We start from the raw sequence: 22217 nt of genomic DNA on the forward strand, positions 1-22217 counted from the left end.
GTAGCTTCCAAATGATTTCCTCATACTGTACATTCAGGTACTATACTTGCTGCAGGGGCCTAGCAAAGAGGTTTTCTTCACAAGTCCTTGTAGCAAGGCTGTCTTCCTGATTTGTCTCTGAAAACAAATGCGATGTTATTCAAGGACAATGACTTTTACACATTAACCACTTTCACAGCTGACTGCTCTATAAAAATGCAAAGTGATCACAAAAATAAAGGAAATTAAGAAGACACTTTAAACTTTAGGACAGAGATGAGTAACAAAGATGATAGTGATAGAATTCTGATAACCTGTTTTCATAAAACAAGCAGACCTTCTAGTCTACATAACTGAGTAAATTCAGAATCCATCACCTCTCTGCCCACAAGATAAAGACTCAGGACAAAAGAAGCATATCTGAGGATTATAAACCTATATTTGTCATGTCTGGCTCTACCATTTGTATTAAACTCCTCTCCCATTTTTTCAGTGTTGATACTATTATTTTGTTAGTAAAGGGTAAAGGGACCCCTGACCATTAGGTCCAGTCGTGGGCGACTTGGGTTGCGGCGCTCATCTTGCTTTATTGGCCGAGGCAGCTGGCGTACAGCTTCTGGGTCATGTGGCCAGCATGACTAATCCGCTTCTGGCGAACCAGAGCAGCGCACGGAAACGCCGTTTACCTTCCCGCCGGAGCGGTACCTATTTATCTACTTGCACTTTGCCGTGCTTTCAAACTGCTAAGTGGGCAGAAGCTGGGACCGAGCAACGGGAGCTCACCCTGTTGCGGGGATTCGAACTGCTGACCTTCTGATCGGCAAGCCCTAGGCTCTGTGATTTAACCCACAGTGCCACCCAGATATTTAAAAAATCCTACATATTACATCTTTTCCCACACCCTGCCTGGGTAGCTCAGTTGGGTTAGAGCATGCTGCTGAAAACACCAGGGTTGCAGATTTGATCCCCATATGGGAATACCTGCATATTTCTGCATTGCAGGGGGCTGGACTAGATGATCCTCAGTGTCCCTTCCAAGTCTAAAATTCTATTATTTTAATACTTTCCCCCTGAGAATACATATTTATTTTATACATCTTTATTAAAGGGCCCCTAAAAGTTTATACAATGAAGACCTTAGTCATATCTGGGAACAACCTACTAATTCCATGCACCTGACACAGGGAACATCATATTTAAGAGGGGAAATTCCAACTTACAATTATGCAATGTTCTTATTTTGAACAAAATGTTAATTCATTTCTTCTTATTCAGTTTCCACACTTTGATTTCATAATGCATCCAGGAGGATGAGGTCTCCGGGCAGGGGAATCTCTCTGAAGATTATTGCTTTAGACAGCCCATAGACCTGTCAACATTATTACAAAGATGTACTTGCAATGCTGTCTTTTCCAGTGTAGGCAGCATACAATAATCTTGGCTCTAGAAGTGATGTAACTCATAGGAGCTACTTCCAGTGGCAGACTTCAAGCACCATTAAAGGACTGAAGATTTTATGCCACTTAATGTATTAGTATATATTTATCATTAAGGAAAAACATAAATCAGACTTTATACATTGGCACCAAAATATATTGGAAAGGCCCTTCCCTTTACTTATTCAGTTACAGAAAGTTATCCCTTCTCATGATCTTGATTTCTTGATCACTGTCTAATTTTACTGTGCCAGCATTAGTATCTTATTTTCTTTTTATCTTTTTTAAACTTAGTAACATTTCAGAAATATTGTCAGAAGCAGTGCCTAATAATTTCAGCTATCCTCTTTGCACTTATATATAGCCTTCGTTTATAGTTCTTGCTTGAACTTAACTCTCTCCATCCTAGATGGGAAAGCAAAAAACAAGGGCATAGTTTCTCCACACCTGCAGAATGCTAAATGCTTATTACTGTACTGTATTTGCACAATGCATTTATTAAGTTCTCTAGTGCTTCACATTTCACAGTGCAGACAGTACAGAAGAGAAGTATTTTCCTGCTGAAGGTTTTGCTAACTGCAGCTGTTTGAGAACATAGGTGCGAATGCACCCTGAATAATACCGTATTCACAAATGGCTTGTCTTCAGATTAAAAATGAGATGCTAAGGCTAAGAAATGTGGCATATTATATAAAGCCATCTAGGAAGTTCCCATATGAGCTGAGGGTTGGACCAGGGACCTTGCAGTGCATGCCTTTTAATAAAGAACACTCCAATTATGCACCTAGTTACTGAGATAATTAATCTCTATTTTTAGAGCATATCAACTTTTCTCATTTTGGCTCAGAATAACACAGGCTGTAGCATGTTATTCAAACATTCTTCCTCTTTGATATATACATTGTAGCAAAAAATAAAAAAAAATAAACTCACATACAAAGTGAGTTTAATTCCTGAACAAAAACTAGACGGAGTGGGTAGCAGTCAACTAAGTTTTACTCAGAGTAGACCAACTGAAATTAATGGACTTAACTAAGTCATGTTCATTAATTTCAGTTATTTACTCTGAGTAAAATTTAGTATAATACCAACGAATGAAACAGTTATCCCTTGGGGCATTAGTTAAATGAGGCCTGGAATGTTGTTAGTTTTCTTTTTAATTTAATGAAGCACCTATAGCCAAAGTACTTGTTTGATCATACTAGAGTTCTCCAAACCAAGAATGTAACAACACAGTCTCTTTCCTTAATTAACTTAACACATACAAGTTATTTGTGCAACAGTCAGAAATTTAAGTAAACATCAAAACTGGTGAAGACAGAGTATTTACATCATTATTTTGCAAAGGTCATAGTTCTGCCAATAGTTCTCATGAAACATCAAAGATTACCAACCTGCACAGCAACAACAATATCCAGCAGCTTTTTGTTAATCATAGAGATGGCATTGTTGTGTCACAGCTTATAGTGCTGCATACTGAGACACGTACAACTGATGAATCGGAAGATTTTGGAAATTAATTTTAAATCAAAGTACTTCTGCGTAAATGGCAGTGCAGCTTGTAACACTGACAAGCAATCCTATACCTGCATATACAGAAGGCACATTGAATTCAATGGGTATAGGATTGTTGTCTACGGTTGCAATTCTGTACATGATTACCTGGAAATAAATCCCACTGAAATCACCAAGACTCGTTTCTGAGTGGACATGACTAGGATTTTGCTGTTGCTTCTGTGTAGATATGCAAGGGCCTTTTCTACATATTGCTAAAACAGCCTTTAAATTTGTTGGCATCCATCTGTCTTGGGAGACAATGGAAGAATGCGCCTGGAGGTAAAATCAGACCACTGGAGAGTTACAGCGCCTGCTCTGGCTGTAGAGACCAATGCAGGAGAGACATGTTTTATTGCAGGTGGGGCAGATGTAGGCATCTGGTTTTGCTTCTACAGGTGCACTATGGCATTTCTTCTCTTTGCACTCCTCCCAGGAGTCATTCCTGCTCTGGTCACTGCTGTGGATACACAAATTGACTGTCTCCAGGCAAGGGATTCCCATAAGGCGGGGTTGATGTTGCCAACACCTTTTGCAGACATCTTTGTAACGTAGAGTTTTTCTGCCTACAAGCCCATCGTCTGAAGCCAGCTCCCCATAGAGTATGTCCTTGAGGATCCTGCCATCTTCCATTCTGTGTAGATGAGCTTTAAATGGTTCAGAAATATTCAATTCCCCTTAAAATCTTTTTTTAATAAAAAAAACAAGCAGTGTGTATATTATAATATATGTACAGTGGTACCTCTGGTTGCGAACGGGATCCCTTCTGGAGGCCCGTTCGCAACATGAAAAGAGTGCAACCCACAGCGGTGCGTCTGCGCACATGTGGGTTGCGATTCGCCGCTTCTGCGCATGCGCGTGATGTCATTTTGCACTTCTGTGCATGCGCAAGCGGCGAAACCCGGAAGTAACCCTTTTCAGTATTTCCGGATCGCCGCGGGACATAACCTGAAAGAACGTAACATGAAGCAAACATAACATGAGGTATGACTGTATTCAAATTAATTATATGCCCTCTTCTCAAGCATGTGCACTGGATTTTGTAAGAGATGCTGTCAGAGCTGCTTCCAGATCCTAGCTCACAGAGGATCACGCTAGCCAGCGGTCACTTGTAAAAGTCTTTTATTGAGTTACAGTTTCCATTCTCAAGCTGCTGCGCGCAGCTCTACGTCTTAAGGGTTAGACCGGCGAAGCTCCGTCTGAGTCTCCGCCCCCTGTGCACCAGCTTACTAACCTAGCCTTACTCCACCTTTTCCGCCTGACCATTCTTCTCTGGGTCCCTCTGCCCCCCGGTGTCTCTTCCTTCCGGGATTCTTCTGACGCTGACCCCCCGGACCCTCCTGTCTCCTTGCGCCGGGCTTTAGGACCTGGCTCCCTTTCCGGGCTGCTTACTGCGCCACCTTCCTGTGCATTTGAACTTGGCGTGCACGCCCAACCTTCCACTTTCTGTCTGACCGTTTCTTCGCTCCCCGATGGAGGTGTGGCCACTCCTGACTCGTGCCCTCCCTCCTGTTGTGAGCTGCCAGCGCTTGATACCTGGCGCCCTTCCTCTCCCCTGCTCTCTGTTGGTGACGCTGGTCCCGATTTCCAACTGCTCCCCTCTGAGCCCCCTCTGGCCCTTTCTTCCTGGGGTGTCCCCCTAGGCTCCCCCCTTGCCCTGGCCACTGGTGCTCCTTTCTGTGAATCTTCTGATTCACTGGAAAGACTCGGAGATCTCGGGTCGTCGTCATCACTCATCTTTTCTTCTGCCTCCTCCCCCTCGCTCTCTGTTTCCTCCCTTGCCCTTGCCTCTGCTCCTGAACCCCTGACAGATGCCAATTAAATGCGTCCTAAAGGGCTGTCATATGAAAGCATGTGCTGGATTTGGTTATTCTCTATGTAAAGCCTTATGTGCCTTGTGCTGTAGATTAGTACACACAACTATCATTCATAGTGAATAGAACATCATTGTTGTCAATTATTATTTTCTTGCTGGCCACACAAATGTATGGACCTATCCAATACCCATGATGGCTATGCTCTGCCTCCACAACTGGAGGCAGCAATGTCTCTGAATACCAGTTGCTGGAAAACACAGGAGGGAAGAGGGCTCTTGTGCTCAAATCCTGCTTGCTGGTTTGCTACGGGCATTTGAATGGCCACTATGAGAACAGTATACAGTATACTGATCCAGCAGCTTCTTATTACAGTGGTACCTCAGGTTACATCTGCTTCAGATTACATACGCTTCAGGTTACACACTCTGCTAACCCAGAAATAGTGCTTCAGATTAAGAACTTTGCTTCAGGATAAGAACAAAAATTGTGCTCCGGCGGCGCGGCAACAGCAGGAGGCCCCATTAGCTAAAGTGGTGCTTCAGGTTAAGAACAGTTTCAGGTTAAGAACAGACCTCCGGAATGAATTAAATACTTAACCTGAAGTACTACTGTATGTTCAATATACATTTACCTGGGAGCAACCACCCATGGCTCTCAAATTTACATATAAAGTCATCAGACTGCATAGTTATTTTCCATGTCAAAAATGTAAGCATCATTAGTGGAAAAACACTGTTGCTGAACAAGCCCAATTAATTGTGCAACAGTTCAGTGCTGTTCTCTTATCGTTGCTGGTGGCTTATATTGAGTCATAAATGCTCTTCCTTGTACAAAAGTAGTTGTACTCCCACTTTTTCTTTCTTTGCTTTCGCCTTAGGGCCTTAATCCTAGGCACATTTACTAGAGGGGAACTACCTTTGAAAATCTGTTTTGAGAATAGGACAAGCCACTCACATCTTGTGCAAGCCTCTAGCCAGTTGATAGATACACAGGATCAGTGCCGGTTTTACGTATAAGCTAAACAAGGTATAGCTTAGGGCCCCACTCTCTTGGGGGCCCCCAAAAATTTTAAAGGGAAAAAAATGGATGTACATTTCCAAAATATAAGATAAAAAGCAAATAAAATAAAACCTACATACAGCAACAGTGGCAAATGGCTTTAGATACCTAGTAGGTCCATAAATTATCATATAGCATATATTCAACACTAAAAACAACAACAATTTGTTTTTGACAAAGGACAGCTGGACATATAAAGGGCCCCATTACCTTCAGTAGCTTGGGCCTCATCAAACCTAAATCCGCCCCTGCACAGGATGACGCAACATGAGGATTTAACCTTGCCCAGCTGTAGGTAATAATATTAACAATCTTATTTTTCACTGCTGCAAGTTTCTGAGCAACATCCAGAGATTTCATTGTGGGGAGGAGGGAGCTGGACAAATTTATGAAGGATAAGGCTACCAATGGCTACTAACCATGATACGTATGCTGTGGCGCCAAAGAATCATAGAACTGAAGAGTTGGAAGGGACCACAAGGGTCATCTAGTCTGACCCCCTGCAATGCAGGAACCTTTCTGCACAATGGGGGGCTCGAACCCGCAACCTTGCAATCCATGATTGGAGGCAGTAATGTTTCTGAATACGTTGCTGGAAACTGTAGGCTGTTGAGTTCTGGCCTTGTTTGCAAGCTTCAAACAGGCAATTGTGAGAACAGGATTGTGGACTAGGCTCTTCTTATATCCCTATGAGTGAGTTTTACAGTGCAGCCAAGACACTTTACAGTTTTTATGTTAAACAAGTTTATCTGGATGTCACATCCAGCTCAGTGGAGCCATATCCCTAGAAACTGTGGTTAAGTGTGCCTGCAACAGAATGTTGCAGTATAGCTGCACCTGTACAGTGTGTTGCTAGCCATGCCCCTTATTAGGATACTCCATTCCACCCCCTAGCCATGTACTCTGTGACCACTAAGCCTGTTGAGTTTTCATTGGGTTGTATTTTGAGAAGGCTTCTCCCTTTTTCTCTCTGTGTGAGATTTTTACTGGTGTATACTTTGGCGTTTCCTGCAGCTGGATCCATTGTCGCTGCACAATAATCTGCACGCGGATAATGACCACGCTATTAGTATGCACAGGATACGAGAGGACTGTAGTCTTTATCACGGGCTTTGAAATTGCAGACGCATTTCTCTTCCAGGTTCTCTTTAATGCATGCACTGTTTGCACGACCTGGGGAGCCTTCTTCAATTTGGAACTGCACCGCCGTGGGGGAAACAATAATTACGGCAACGTTTCTCAAACAGCCTCGCCTTTTAAAATTAAAAGCTAGCAAACTACACAAGCTACTATTTAAGGAGATCGCATTTTAGACGTGGCGTGATCTCCCCATTATTACCCACGCAGCCAACTCCATCCCACATCCTCGCAAGCACAATGACAAAATACAAGCACTAGGCTGCTCTGCCTGGGAGGGGATTCTGGGCGTGGTAGTTTTATATGTCACCACCTGGTGCTACTGGGTTGGCTCAGCTAGAGGGAAGCAGGACTACAAGACCCACCAGGCAGCGCGGCTGACAGTTCTGGCTGGTGCAATCTCTTATCTCCACAGGCGGTAGCGGGGAAAAGAGGGTCTTGGAGGGGCGGGCTTGCAGTTGGGGGTGTCTCGGGTCTTTGGCCGAATGGGATTTCCCCGGACTTTGCTCCTCTGCAGAGAATACAGATTGCGACTGCGAGGACCTAATCCTTGCAGTGCTGGGAGTCTTCCTCCTCATTGGGCGAGAGCATAACTGCTCTTTCTTGTAAAGACCCAACTCTGCCCTCTTTCCGCCAAGTTGCTTGGAAGCTTGGAGGAGGAAAAAAAGAACCTTGCCAAGCATGCACTTGTACTCGGGCAACGTTGATTTTATTTTATTTTAAATTTTTGCTCGTGAGGTCTTACTGCATCTCTGTTGCAGGGGTTGTTTTTTGGGGGGTTTTGTTGTTTTTTAAGAGGTGGATGTGATTGCTTTCCCCACCACCTCTGGAATTTGCACCCTCCAAGGGGGAGCATGCATCGCCTCTCGGGACTCGCGAAAGAAGCCGCTCGCCCGAGCAGCAAGAATGAACGGACAGAGGCGGCCGTGCGCTTCGTCTCCTCGCTCGTGGCCGGCAACAAGCAGCCGAGATCGGCCGCCCGGCCCCGCCGGCCGCCGGGGAAAGACTGGAGCAGCGCTGCCAAGGCCTCTGCGATCCCGATCAAGGAGAAGCAGACCCGGGAAAAGATCCTCACGCTGGAATCCATGAACCCCCAGGTCAAAGCGGTGGAGTACGCCGTGCGGGGGCCCATCGTCTTGAAAGCGGGCGAGATCGAGAACGAACTGCGGAAGGTAAGCGGGTGGGGAGCGGAGGGTTTGGGCTGCCTGAATGAATTAGCTTTGTTGCAATGGGAAAAAGGGTGGTCTGCTCAGAAAAAAAAGACACCCCCTATTTGCATGCGGGAAATGACACCCCCCCCTCCCGGAAATATGTGCCTAATGGCTCTGGCACTAGAAGTGTCATAGGCATAACAGCTGGTACCTGGCCGGTTTCAACGGAGAGAGAGCTTGCTTTTGTTCCTTTCACGCCTCCCCCCCTCCCCCTCCGCCGCTTGCAGCTCTTCTCGCCGCCGGCCTGGGCCGCCGCCCCCGGGCCACTCCTCCGCCGCTGCGGCTCTTGATTGGGGCAGGCGAGGGAGGCCTGCCAGCCCGCATGGAGCGAAGGAGGCACGCTGCTTTTTGCATCAACAACCGGGACAGAGTTTGGCCCAGGGAGGGAACGCGGCGGAGGCTGGTGGACAACATCTCGGAACGGCATTAATTCTGTTTTACGCACACACTTCAAGGGTCGGGAATGGCCCTGTAACTTTCCAAGCTTCTGGCTTTACTAATTAATAGTTATAAGACAATTGCATTACATAGGACAATCGTCCCGGGGAGGGGAGGCAAGCGCAAATCCCCGTCCCAAAAATGGCTGGTTTGATTCTGATTAAACATACAGTACTTAAGATATTCCTGCAGGTCATGTCCATTATACTACCAGGCATATGTAAATAGAACTTCTCTGGCGTTAATCCTTGGACCTAACTTTCCATGGCTGCCTTTGCTTTGAATAAAATTACACTTACACCATTTTAAAATAACAGCCATGTTCGAATACTGGTTTCAGTAGAATAAAAGCTTTTGCACAGAGTAATCCTATGTGTGCTTACTCAGAAGTAAATCTAGTGGGGTTTACTGAGTGTTTTAAGGATTGCAACCTTAATTTTATGCAGTATATAGTCTACAATTTGCACTGAAGTAAGTTCAATGGTTTTCAGCAGAACATGTTTCCACATAAATAGGTTTGTGACCATGGAAATAAAGTTTTGCTGAAAAAAAAATCTTTGAGGTAATCATGTTAGCATAGATTTATTTTTCAGTAATATTTTCCAAGATAGTTTTTGAGAAGCTTCACTTTGCTTTCTTACCACACTAAAAAGTTGGGTCTACTTTCAATTAGACATTTTTTTGGGATGGGCGATCTACAGGCTCGTAAAACTGACATCAGGAAAGAACAGTAAAAAGTGCTTTGTTTTAAAGAATTAAGAAACTAGAATGATGATCTTCAAGCTGCATATCATATCCATTTTGAGTTTTTACAGCCTAATATTTTTGCTAGGCAATCACTCGGAACTCTTTTTTTAAAAGCCAACCAAAAAAGCAAATACCCCCCCCCCAATCTGTGTCATCCAATTGCGTCATTTTGTGATTAGATACTTTATAAATTAATATTTACTTTTCTTCTGCCTCTGCTGCCCTCTGATGTAATCAATGACTCCTTTGTCTTATGTAAAGGGGTAATAGATAACTGGTCAGTTTTTCAGAAGGTTAGCCATGCTAAGTCTGTTCCAGCAAACCCTGACACCACAATAAATGTAATACATTTTAAAGGTGCCATGAGAATCTTTGTTTGGTTTTGCCATTCAGTGCTTCATTTGCAGATTCTTTAGAGTTAACCTGGAGTCAGTTCCTGTTGCAGAAAGAAACCACTATAAATTACCGTAAACTCTTCCACTGCATCTCTCACTTCTGAATCCCTTTCTCCGGCTCATATGTTTTATGTTTTCTCAGATTGTTTCAAATCAATAGTCCTTTCTGAATAATGTTAAAATATTTTTATTTGTATAACACTTCAAAGTATTCAGCTGTTTCACAAAGCTCATTTTGTTGCCTTACCTCATATGGTTGTCTGAGTCGGTAACATCCTACTTATTGCAAATGGAGAGATTGAGGAGAACAGAGAGGTTTGCCTGACTTTGTGATTCATACCTAGGTTGTTTGGCCCTTTGTTTGGCAATGCTTGGATCCTAGCTCAGAGAAGTTGTATGCCCTTAATCCCCAAAGCATTGGGAAACTTGCAACAATGGAACATATGCCTATAGTAACTGTCAGAATTGACCTTGGGTTGGGCCCAGGTACTTTTTGGCTTAATACCTTGGTCTTTCCCCCTCCAGTGGATATTAAAACAATGTTTGCTATTTTACAAACTGTTTTTCCCACTGATCTAGAGAACACTGCTAATTAAGATAATTTCATTTTAGTGCACTGTTAAGCCCTACTTCAGGGATTAAGAAACTTGGTGCCTTCCAGATGTTGCTGGACTCTAACTCGCATCAACCCCAGCCAGCATGGTCAATGGTTAGGGATAATGTGGTTCAAATATTTGGAAAGCCACAGGTTCCCCTTGCATAGTGTAGTTCTCAGTTGGGTGACTAAACTTCATGTGAGCCTCCACACAGTAAGCTACCATGTCCTGAAGGAGGCTAGGCTTAGAACCTTTCCAAACATGCTACACTTACTTGTACAGAGATTTTTTATTATTATTTGTATAGAGGAAAGTAATAATGTGCATGAGCCTGCAGCTGCATTCTTCAGGCACAAGTTCAACTCTGAGCTAATGCTTTTTTCAGATTCAGTTTACTTTAGTTGTTTTGCATTTTACTCAGGCTTTAGGGCCATGAGTCTTGATGCATGTTTGCACATGACCCAAGAATTCACCAGCCGTATACACTGCCAAGATGGGGGAAGAGTAACCTTGGGGGAACTTTTGTTTTGGTTCAGTTTATTTCTGTTTAGAAACATAAAACTTGGCTGTTTGGAGAAAGGTGGTGTAAAAATGCTTTACTGTGCTCCTCTTAAGATCAACCTAAAGGTAAAGGTAAAGGGACCCCTGACCATTAGGTCCAGTCATGACCGACTCTGGGGTTGCGGCGCTCATTTCGCTTTATTGGCCAAGGGAGCCAGCGTACAGCTTCCGGGTCATGTGGCCAGCATGACTAAGCCGCTTCTGGCAAACTAGAGCAGCACACGGAAACGTCGTTTACCTTCCCGCCGGAGCGATACCTATTTATCTACTTGCACTTTGACGTGCTTTCGAACTGCTAGGTTGGCAGGAGCAGGGACTGAGCAATGGGAGCTCACCCTATCACGGGGATTCGAACCGCTGACCTTCTGATCGGCAAGTCCTAGGCTCTGTAGTTTAACCCACAGCGCCACCTGCCTCCCTTAAGATCAACCTACCAGGGTGCTATTACCAGCAATTCACATTTAGGCTCTCTGTGCACATGTAAGACAAATAAAATGTGCCACCCGCAGGGAGTGTTGGTGTGAAGGGGTGAGTAAATGCATCTGCAACAATTCCTAGGGTGGTATTCAGTGTTAGCCCTATTCAGAATAGTCCCATTGAAGTTAATGGACATGACTAACTTTGGTTCATTCATATCAATGGGTCTACTCTGAGTAGGCCTTACTTGAATATAACCATAAGTATGAAATGAGGTCTTTGTAGCAGATATCATATTTCCTCGAATCTAATGCTCACATTTTTTGGTCAAATTGCAATGCGAAAATTAAGGTGTGCATTAGATTCAGTGGCACATTTACATTCACCAGCAAATACTTTTTTTGGTTTCAAGATTCTGACAATGGAGGTGTGTGTTAGATTCAATGACACGTTAGACTCGAGTCAATACGGTACTTAGTCACTGCTCTGGTTATTTGACCCTTCATGACCCAAGAGTAAATTTTTATGCAGCACAATTTGTAAATGTTGCATTGCTTTTCCTTAATTTCAGTTGCAGGTAGGGAAATCCTCTTCATCCGATATGCATAGCACATTGCTGTCTGCAAATATAGAAGGAAGTCATTCATAGCAGTAAAAAACCCAAGTTTTTTAAAAGCTCGTGCTGGGTCTATATTTAGTCTAAAACATCAGCAACTTGGTGACCCTTAACTCAGTTCCATTCTTTACTACTATCACCCTCTCATCAGACACACACACAAAAAAGTGTTATCCATTGTAGTGATTCCTGGATGTCACCATGCCAAATTGTGAATGCCCAGGACCAGAGAATTATAACTAATTTCATACACCCAAGGGGGCTTTTAGTTCGTTGTTCTCAAGCAGAAACCCAAAATTTTCCCACTTCCTAAAGATGTGTGATTGATAGGTGGGTAGCCTCTCCCACTTGTCAAATTTGGCCAATGGTGTACTTCTATGGCAAAGATCTGGCCTGTAGAGCCAAAAAGGTCTGACAGCTCAATGCATTCCTACACATGTCCACTTGGAAGTTAGCCTCACCACTGTATGGATCATGATATAGCATGGAATCAGATTTTCAAAGAGCACAATCAAAAGTTCCTCTGGATATGCTCCAAGCCTGGAGGCAGGCTGGCATAATGTTGGACCCCCTTTGGGGCTCTGCCAAATTGACTGAGGCCCCCAAAGACTTATTGGCCCCACTCCTTGTGAGCTGCCATCCATGACACATGTACCATGTTTGACTTGCTGAGGTGCAGAGCCCTTTCTTGAGCACACCTGAAAAATGCTTTGGATCTATGCCAGCACAGAGGGAAAATGAGTATGTGTGTTTTGTCATAACTCTTGTCCAATTTGCGTACAACATCAACGAGGATGGAGCTTTATTGGCATCGCTTAAGTTATTTCGAGCCTCTCCCAACGAAACATGTTTCTTTAAATAAAAGAGAGAGGGAAGAAATCTTTTGAATACATACATGGAAGTGTGCCAAGGACACGACTCAACAAGAATCCGGGATCCTGTACCTGGATCCATACCAGAAAAACAAAGTGATACCTGGTTCTGGCCTATGCCATGTTTATTTGCACACAGCCTACCCTTAAAAAGCCCTGCTCATTCCTCCTGTTCCTTACAGTGTACAGTGGTACCTCGGGTTACAACTGCTTTGGGTTACAAACGCTTAAGGTTACAGACTCCGCTAACCCAGAAATAGTACCTCGGGTTAAGAATTTTGCTTCAGGATGAGAACAGAAATCAAGCGGCGGCAGCGGGAGGCCCCATTAGCTAAAGTGTTACCTCAGTTTAGGAACAGTTTCAGGTTAAGAACGGACCTCTGGAACGCATTAAGTTCGTAACCAGAGGTACCACTGTAGTGACCAGGTTTTCCGTACAAGGGATGCAGTTTGATGCAGTGGTTTGGATGACTGACTAGGCCCAGAAAGGTCCAAGTTCAAATCCCCACTTGGCTGGTCTTGAGCAAGTCACTGCAGTATATCTCATCTAACCTACCTCACAGGGGAGTAGGAAAAAACCATGTATACCACATTGAGCTCCTTGAAGGTAGAGGCTGGACAGTATATAAAGGCAATGAAGGCACTGCAATGTGTCCTTCCTGTACCAGTTTAGATTGTAAGCACTTTGTGGGCTTGTTGTTACCTTTTTATATTTTTGTAAACTGCTTAGAGGCGTTTTTGCAATCAAGAGGTGTAACAACTTGGTTAAATAAATAAAATGAATTGTTTGCCAGTTGAGTTAGGGAAGAATTGGAACAGGAAAGATACGTAGCAAGCAGACGTATGAATTGTGGCAGCTCCTAGTGGGGTAGGGAACACCGAATGTTCCCTCCTCCTCCGCTTTGCACAGAAGGGTTCAAAACCCTCCAATGTGCTTGTAATGATGGGTATTAGATACTGTATCTCAGACCCTCCAAGTGTCCCTATTTTCCAGAGATAGCCCGGGATTTACAGAAGTCATCCCAATTTCTGATTTGATCCAGAAATTTCCTGCTTTTCCTGAGGACAGCCCTATTTTCATTGCAGAAATGTTGGAGGGTATGGAGTTATGCAAAGGAGATAAGTAATTATACAACCTTTAGAAGACATCTAAAGGCAGCCCTGTATAGGGAAGTTTTTAATTTTTTAATGTTTTATTTTTATATATGTTGGAAGCTGCCCAGTTCGATGGGGGCAACCCAGTCAGATGGATGGGGCATTATTATTATTATTATTATTATTATTATTATTATTATTATTATTACTACTACTACTACTACTACTACTACCTATTTTCATCAGAGAAATGTTGGAGGGTATGGTATATACTAAGTGCTGATAGTAATGTGTTGTACATCATAAGCCTGCAGCATTTTTCCCCATGCTAAATTCAAGACTGAGCCATTGGTTTTACAACATAATGCAACATTACAAGAGAATTGCAGCCTAAAAGACCTGAGGCTTTCCTTCCCTTGCCCTAATTTTCTTAAAAATTGACCACTCTCCTTTCAGGGTTCCCTTAATATGAGGAGTAATGTACAGTGACATCCTCTGTTTGTTAGAGGTTTTACTTACAATTAAACAGCATATACATTTTCTTAGATAAATACATACAAATAATAACGTTAAAACGAGGTTATTCATCAGAAAAGCCCATTCACACTTATATTGCTAAGGCATAGCAATATACTTCAGTTCCTTCTAGTTACATCACCCCTTTCTAGGGAGCCGTAAGGCTCATCAAACAGTCCGGTGCCATTTGAGGCCACTATCAAGACTGTTTAGCCTCCCCCTTCAGCTACAGCTCTTGTCGGCTTCAATTACACCGAAATGACACCAGCCCAGAGTAAAGCTGGTTTGACAAGCAGGACAGTTGCATCTGCGGTGAACCTGTTTGATAACAGGAGATTGCATAGGCGCGTGTAGGATTGCACCATCAGAGGTTAGCTCCAATGAGCTCAATGGGTCTTACCCCCAGACAGGTGTGTACAGGCTGGCCCTGTTAGACTGAACTTAGCGGGACTTCCTTCTGAGTAGATGCATGCAGGATCGCACTGCCAGCCTGCCAACATTTTGTGGTTGCTTAAGTGCCACAAGGACAGCCGAGGACAGCTTTAAAAGATGCATTGGTCTGTTATGAAGCTGAATTGACTCGTGCTTAAATTGGTTTTCTCTTACTGGAAAAGAAGGTTGGTTGACAGCCCCGTCCTTTGCACATTTTCATGGAAGTTGACTCCAGCTGAGTTTGCTGGTTCTTTATTCCCAAGTTTGCAGCCAGTTGCAGCAATGCTTTGCATAGTTGTTTGGACACAAGTTTCATGCTTCCTAATATAGTTTTGCGATGTATATATCAAAGGGACGCGGGTGGCGCTGTGGGTTAAACCACAGAGCCTAGGACTTGCCGATCAGAAGGTTGGCGGTTCGAATCCCCGCGACGGGGTGCGCTCCTGTTGCTCGGTCCCTGCTCCTAGCAGTTTGAAAAGCACGTCAAAGTACAAGTAGATAAATAGGTACCGCTCCGGCAGGAAGGTAAACGGCGTTTCCGTGCGCTGCTCTGGTTCGCCAGAAGCGGCTTTGTCATGCTGGCCACATGACCCGGAAGCTGTACGCCGGCTCCCTTGGCCAATAAAGAGAGATGAGCGCCGCAACCCCAGAGTCGGCCATGACTGGACCTAATGGTCAGGGGTCCCTTTACCTTTACTTATATCAAAGGTGCTTAGTATTCAGAGACTCAGATTGCTATGTTTTACCTGCACTCTCAGAAGCAGTGTGCCTCTGAATAGCAGTTGCTAGAAATGTCAAGTGGGGAGAGTACTGCTGCACTCAAATCCTGCCTTTGGGCTTCCCATAGGCATCTGGTTGGTCACTAAGAGAACAGGATGCTGGACAAGATAGGCTGTTGCCTTGATCCATCAGGCTTCTCTTATGTTCTTACTTGCGTTGTGTGTAAAATGTCCCATATTCAATAGTCAGCATGTCCAGGTGAGAGCTGGGAGAGAGGCCTCTGATGGAAATCCTGGAGAGCTGCTGCCAGCCAGAGTAGACAGTACTGAGCTAGATGAACATATTGTCCTGTGTTCCTATGAGTGCTTTTTGAGGGAGGGGGCAATTCCTCTCTAACCAGCCTTCTGACCTAGTTGCCCTTTTACCTCCCCAAATAAGTGGAGGGGCTGGTTGTCACTTCTTAGAGGCGATGGGAAAGAGAGCCTGCAGATAAATGGCCAACTGACTCTATTCCAAGGTTGCCAGTTTTGAAGGAATTGCACAAGCTAAGTCTCTTCTGGTATGGCAGGGAGGGAAGTTTCAACTGGATTTCTGCCTTGCGTACCCTGGATTTTTGCCAGGGGCCCTGCCAGTAGGAAGGTTTGCAGGCCTGCTGTGTTTTAGCAAATAGCCCCCTGGTATTTTTCATGTCAAGGAAGACCTTTTCTCTGAGATGCCCTGTGTAAATGAAATTAGATCCCTGCCTGGGGTGGTGGTTCTGTTGTTTTTTCAATTCACAGTCAGTTTCTGGACAGCCTTTCTACTTTTGTTTGTAATGGGACCAGGATGAGGACCTGAATTATTTCATCTAATACAACATATCCTCCCTTTCCTGAACCCCATGTTTCAAACCTCTCTAACCTTGTATCCATGACAGCCATTGCTTTAGTAACTATATCCAGGGGTTGCCTGATGTTTTTCTTTGGGAAAACAAAAACATTCCCTTAATTCCAAGCCTTGTCACTCTTGATGGGAGACCGAGAACAAGCTTGGCCTTTGTACATCTTTGCACAGGCTGACTGAATATTGTAAATATATATGCTTAGCAAAATGTTTTCAGCAGGGTTCTTCATTTTAATATAAAGAGAGCTTGATGGCAAGCCAGCGCTCACCAAATGTTCTCTTGGAAAGGTTTGTTCCCGGCAAAAAAGGAAAGGAAAGGAAAAAGCAGCAACACTGGAGCTGTAACTTGTAAGGATTAAGGGCCATGGCGTACCTTTCAAATGTATGTCAATACTTTTAATATCAGAAGTCCTTGTACCAAGCACAGTGTGAAACTAAGAGATTGTAGAAACAAAAGAAATCGCAGCATAAACATGCAACAGATAGGTCTAGTTAATCAGTGCTCAGCAAAATGCTTGTAAAAGATTATCCCTCCCCCCTTTTCTCTTTATAATTTTTGCAAGACATCCAAATCTTCCACTTGCTGTCTCTCTTATTTTTCTAGTTTTGGTCTCCGTCATTGCTTGTTCAAAATACGCCCAAAGTACATTCTTTTCCTTATATTGCCAGTATAGAGTTACCTTATACTTAGTCGGTCAGTATAGAGTTACTGCAGCAGGAAAGGGCCATGGCTCTTGTCTGCATCTGTTTTGCAGTCAGAAGGATCCAGATTCAACCCCTTGCATCTCTTGGTAGGGCTGAGAGACCTCTGTCTTAAAGCCTGGAGAACCACCCCCACTCAGCTTTGACAAAATTGTGCTAGGTGGACCAATGGTCTCCCTCAGTATATGACAGCTTCCTATGTTCCTGTGTTTTAGGCTCAGTCTAAAAGGAAATAATTAAAAATAACCCTCTGTCAAAGCATAGGGTCAGGACAGCTTCCCAAAAAGTCAATTTAGGTGACTAACAAGATTGCATGTTTAGCCCAGAGATTGGGTGGCTCGATTTCCCATGGCAGGTTTGGGAAAGATCTTTTCAAGATACCATGGTGAACCTCTGCTGATTTGAACAGACAGCATCTGTGAGGCAGGCTAGGGTTGGAAACAGTGGCTGTTCATAGGTTCCATGTTTCCAATTCTACAAACTATGGTTCGGAGGATGGGAAGCAAGCCCTGTGGTTCATGTGTTCCTTCCTGGTTTGATCACTTGTTGTTTTAATTGGAAAACTGTCATTTGAGCAAGCTTCTTTATTTAATGTAAATAAAATTCATGATTAAACGCCACAGTTTGATCCTGATTTGCAATCCTGGAAAGGAGGGTTTGATCAAACTATAGTTTGCTGTTTCCACCGTAACTGCAAACTGTGGTGTTAGTCATCCAGTGAGGCAGAGCTGCAGCAATAGCCTCCATGCACCAGCATCCCTACTGCTTCCTCAGAGGGGTGAGGTGGAAGCATTGTTGGGGCTGCAAGGGCACACTGGCAGAGCCAATCCTGCAGTCCAGCCAGATGTCCATGCAGCCCCATCTTCATTCTAGTTTCACCCATGCCCCTCTCTTCCGTGATGCCAGTGCCAGCAGGCTTCTGCTGTAGTTCTGCCCCAACAGGTGAGATGCTCTTTCCTCCATGCCTCTTCATACCAACTACTAGGAGAGAAAAACCGGAGAAAGTTATTGTCATTATGTTCTTGATTCTGGGCTTTTCTGAAACGGTCAGTTGGTCATGGTTGGAAACACAAGGCTGAGTAAGAAAGACCTTTGGTCTGATCCTGCAGGACTCTTGTGGTTTGGTCAAGCCAGGATATTATTCATTAAACCAGGCCTGCAAGGGGTGAAGAGAATGTGTCAGCATAGGACATTTTACTGATCCTCCAAGCTATGACCTAGACTAGAGAACTGGAAATGTGATATCTCAGTGATTTGCCCATGACCACCCAGCTTGCTGCTGGAATGAGCAGAGATTTGAATCCACATCTTTCCAGTTCAAATGTGACACTCCAACCACGTGTTTTTCCCAGGACTTGAAAATGGAAGTGGGGGGGGGGTGTCTTAGGGTTGCTTCAGAGGTGACATTTGCCCTACTCTGAGATTATCTGTGTAAGGAGACACAAATCTACCATCTTTTGAGAAAGGTGTTACAAGGGTTTTTGTTTTGCTGCAAATGCGCAGGGTTTAAAGCCAGTGTTTTCCCACTGTGCTGGCTTGACTCAAACACTCTTCTCTCTGGGCTTCTGCCTTTTTGTGGGGGACCAGGTACAATTCCTTCTTTCACCCTGGATAGCAGTAGGCAAAACTTCTAGCACCTTGATTCTCTTCTGTTCTTTGTCAGTGTTGTTTTGTTGCCGTCGTCCTTTGCAAATGGTAATGCATGTAAAAAGCAATACAGTGTGTCCTTCCAATCTGCTGTATCTGAATAGAGCTTTGATGTACTGCTCATGTGCTTTCTCCTCTTAGGGGATCAAAAAGCCTTTCACGGAGGTCATCAAGGCCAACATTGGGGACGCACACGCCATGGGTCAACAGCCCATCACCTTCCTTCGTCAGGTACGATAGTTCTCAAGCCATTGCAGGCTCTCCCAGTGGTTGCTGGTGCCCATTGCAACTGGTAGAGCAGGAGGCAGGGCTCCCAACAGCCAGTAGACTCACCAATGACAATTAGAGCGAACTCATTCTAGTTTTGTCCCCATCCTGCTCGGATTTACGAGGGCAGCGTTGTTTTGCAGAAGCCAAGGAGGTACCTGGATAGAAGACTAGGAGGCCTTGACTTCTATGGAAGCAAAGTGGGATTCAGATGTAATCAATTCACACTTGCTGCAGTTTGAGCTGCTGTCAAAAAAGGAAGGCTAGGCTAGAGGCTGTGCCGTTTTCAAGCATTAATCCAGAGCTTGCCAACCTGTTTGGACTCATGGGCACATTATTATTATTATTATTATTATTATTATTATTATTAGTTATACCCCACCTTTCCTCCAAGGAGCTCAAGATTTTCCTCTTCCCATTTTCCCCTCACAACAGCCCTGTAAGGTAGGCTGGGCTGAAAGACAGTGACTGGCCCTAGGTTCCCCAGTGAGCTTCATGGCCAAGTGTGGATTTGAACCCTGGTCTCCCAGACCCTAGTCCAGTGGTCTTAACCACTACACCCCATGGGTTCTTTTGCAAACTGGAGAAATTGCTGTTGGCACCACACACAAATATCTCTCCACCGAGCACAAATCACAGCCTATGCTACAACCGAAGCACTTCAAGCCCAGTTGGAGTTGGAGGAGGAGGAACCCTGTTGGCACCAGGGAAAGCCTCTGCAGTTGTATGTGTGTGTCCTTGTGGATGACACATTGCTGATCTCTGCCCTAAGACAAGGGCAAGCAGCTACCACCCTCAAAAAACACACACACCCTGATCTCTGAAAAGCTGCTTGTGTTAGCATTAAGGCCCTGGTGCCTATTGATCAGCTGTCATTGATCATTCTGGAGCTGCCAGACTTTACGGGCAAATCCTAAGGGACTTTTTTGGGGGTTTTTTATGACCTTTCTGACTTAAAAACTAAGCAGCGGTCCTGATTTGAAACCTACCAGGTACTTTAGGTAATGGAGGAAGGTTGAAAAATGATGTTTGAAAATAGAACAAGGAATGTTCAGTAGCAGTGAGGTTTTTTTCATGTTTGAAAACCAGTTTTTGTGTGCTTTGTTTTTTCTCAACCATGTAGGTAGTTGCACTTTGTACGTACCCAAACCTGTTGGACAGCCCAAGCTTCCCAGAGGACTCTAAGAAGAGAGCGAGACGAATCTTGCAGGGTTGCGGAGGGAACAGCTTAGGTACTCCTCTCATATTACTAATTTAATTTAAATTATAGATCTTCCATGGCAATGGTTTTAATCATAGGGTGTTAGTATACAGCCATATTTCTTTGGACTTTTAAAGAAAGGAGAACATCCAAATCATTTTTTCCATGCACATTTTATCAATGTGCATGCCTTTTCTTACCCAACCTTCCACAATCTGCACACCAGTTTGGGTAGTGTTGACAACTTTGTGTATTTTCTTTCCTGGGCCTCATTTGCACTATGCATTTACATCAGTATTGTACTACTTTAAACAGCTGTGACTTCTCTTCCAAAAGGCTGCTGGGAACTGTAGTTGGTTAACGGTGCTGAGAATTGTTAGGAGACTCCTATTCCCCCTTCACAGACTTCCCATTCCAGAGTTCCCTGGGTTAGAGAGATGAAAGTGGCAGAATTACTTCTGAAAGCTTTGTGAGACGCTGTACATAGTTGCATCATGTAGCCAACTCCTCTTTGCTTATTCTTTGTTTTCTTGCAGACCAAAAAGCCTTTTAGGCTCAAGCCATGTTCAGATGAATTAACTTTCCTGCAAACAGGAAAATCAGGCAAAACAGAATTCCCATTGCATAGAGTTTGCTCAAGCCTGTCCTCCTCAGGAATAGGGAGCCCAAGTAAATACGAGGCCAACAATACTGTCTTATGCACATCTCAATAGTGAGTCCTGCTGTGTTCAAAGATGACACAGTCTCAGGGGCTCACTCTTACATGCATTTAAGTTCGATCCCAGCCTGGTTTATTGGGAAATAAGTCCCACGTGACTTATTCCCAAACAGGTGTACATAAAATTGCAGCCTAATTTAACCCAGTGCCATAACTCTTCCCCCCACCCCAAAGAAAAGTTAAGAGAAATTGTGTTTATGCTGCTGTTATCTAGGTAGTGCTTTTGTTGTAGGGTATGACTGAGAACTTCAGAATCTGACAGCCTTTATTACTTCCTTTCCAGGCAGGAAAAGAGAGTTATCATGGCATGACTAGAGGCATAATTAAAATAAAAGAGCTGTTCGCTAATTTTTGTGTGATAAGAGCCTACTTGACATTTGGCAGGACCAATCAAGGGCGAGGGAAGTACAGTCACTTGCATTAGATAACATTCAGTGCTGCTCCCTGTTTCCTTTGAATATTTTTATATTGTTCTGAGGCACAGCCATCCCCAACCTAGTGCCCTTTAAATGCTGTGGACTACAATTCCCATCGGCCCCAGCCAGCATAACCATTGCTTGGGGCTGGTGAGAGTTGAAGTCCAAAATTATCTGGGCAGCACCAGGTTGGGGCAGCCTGTATGTTTGCCTTGCTTGTTCTTCTAGGTTGTGCTTGGCCTCCTTCCTTTCTGTTGACTGCTTTCCTTTTCATGAAATCACTTGAAGGCTTTTTGTGCATTAACAGACTGGGCTGTAGGAGCCAGCCAATCCGGAATCCATTCACGACCTGTGAAAAGCAACAAGCACAAAGCAGAGTTGTCATGGAATAAAAGATACATTCACGCTTGGGTATTTCCAGTGTAAATGTGGCTAATTGCCAAAGGTCTGTTAACTCCTTTTACATACTGTGAAATCAGCACCAGCCCAAATTTTAGTTTTGCCTGGATTGGGATATGTGAACATACCCTTTCAGATTCTGTTATCTTCAGAATGTCAATCTAGGTCTTTTTTCAGATGGGAACATGTGAAGTTCCCTAATACTGAATTGGACACATTGGTCCATCTAGCTCAGTATTGTCTACACCAGTTGGCAGAGGAGTTCTGGGTTTTCAGACAGGGGACAACTCCCAGCTCCAGCTGGAGATGCTGGGGATTGAACCTGGCACCTTGCATGCAAATATCTCTCTCTCTCTCTCTCTCTCTCTCTCTCTCTCTCTCTCTCTC

General features: G+C 44.1%; 1 protein-coding gene and 2 long non-coding RNA genes across 3 annotated transcripts in view; 2 read left to right on the top strand and 1 right to left on the bottom strand.

Moving 5' to 3' along the window:
• Positions 1-8965, bottom strand: LOC310711695. The gene is made up of 3 exons (XR_014528596.1): positions 8345-8965; positions 1200-1348; positions 1-117 (listed from the first exon to the last, which is right to left on the bottom strand). It is a non-coding gene; the product is annotated as an uncharacterized lncRNA (long non-coding RNA).
• Positions 1-22217, top strand: part of LOC310711698 — a 264847-nt gene that overhangs the window by 134289 nt on the left and 108341 nt on the right. The gene's annotated exons all lie outside the window — the stretch shown is intronic.
• GPT2 (glutamic--pyruvic transaminase 2) overlaps positions 7063-22217 on the top strand; it is a 27308-nt gene continuing 12153 nt past the window's right edge. The window contains exons 1-3 of the mRNA XM_083513685.1: positions 7063-8154; positions 18971-19060; positions 20220-20328. Coding sequence (XP_083369811.1) covers positions 7837-8154; positions 18971-19060; positions 20220-20328 — 517 coding nt within the window. The 5' untranslated portion in view covers positions 7063-7836. The remainder of the gene's footprint in view (positions 8155-18970; positions 19061-20219; positions 20329-22217) is intronic.

This window comes from Podarcis liolepis (genome assembly GCF_965112155.1).
Source record: "Podarcis liolepis genome assembly, chromosome: 7".
Lineage (NCBI taxonomy): Eukaryota > Metazoa > Chordata > Lepidosauria > Squamata > Lacertidae > Podarcis > Podarcis liolepis.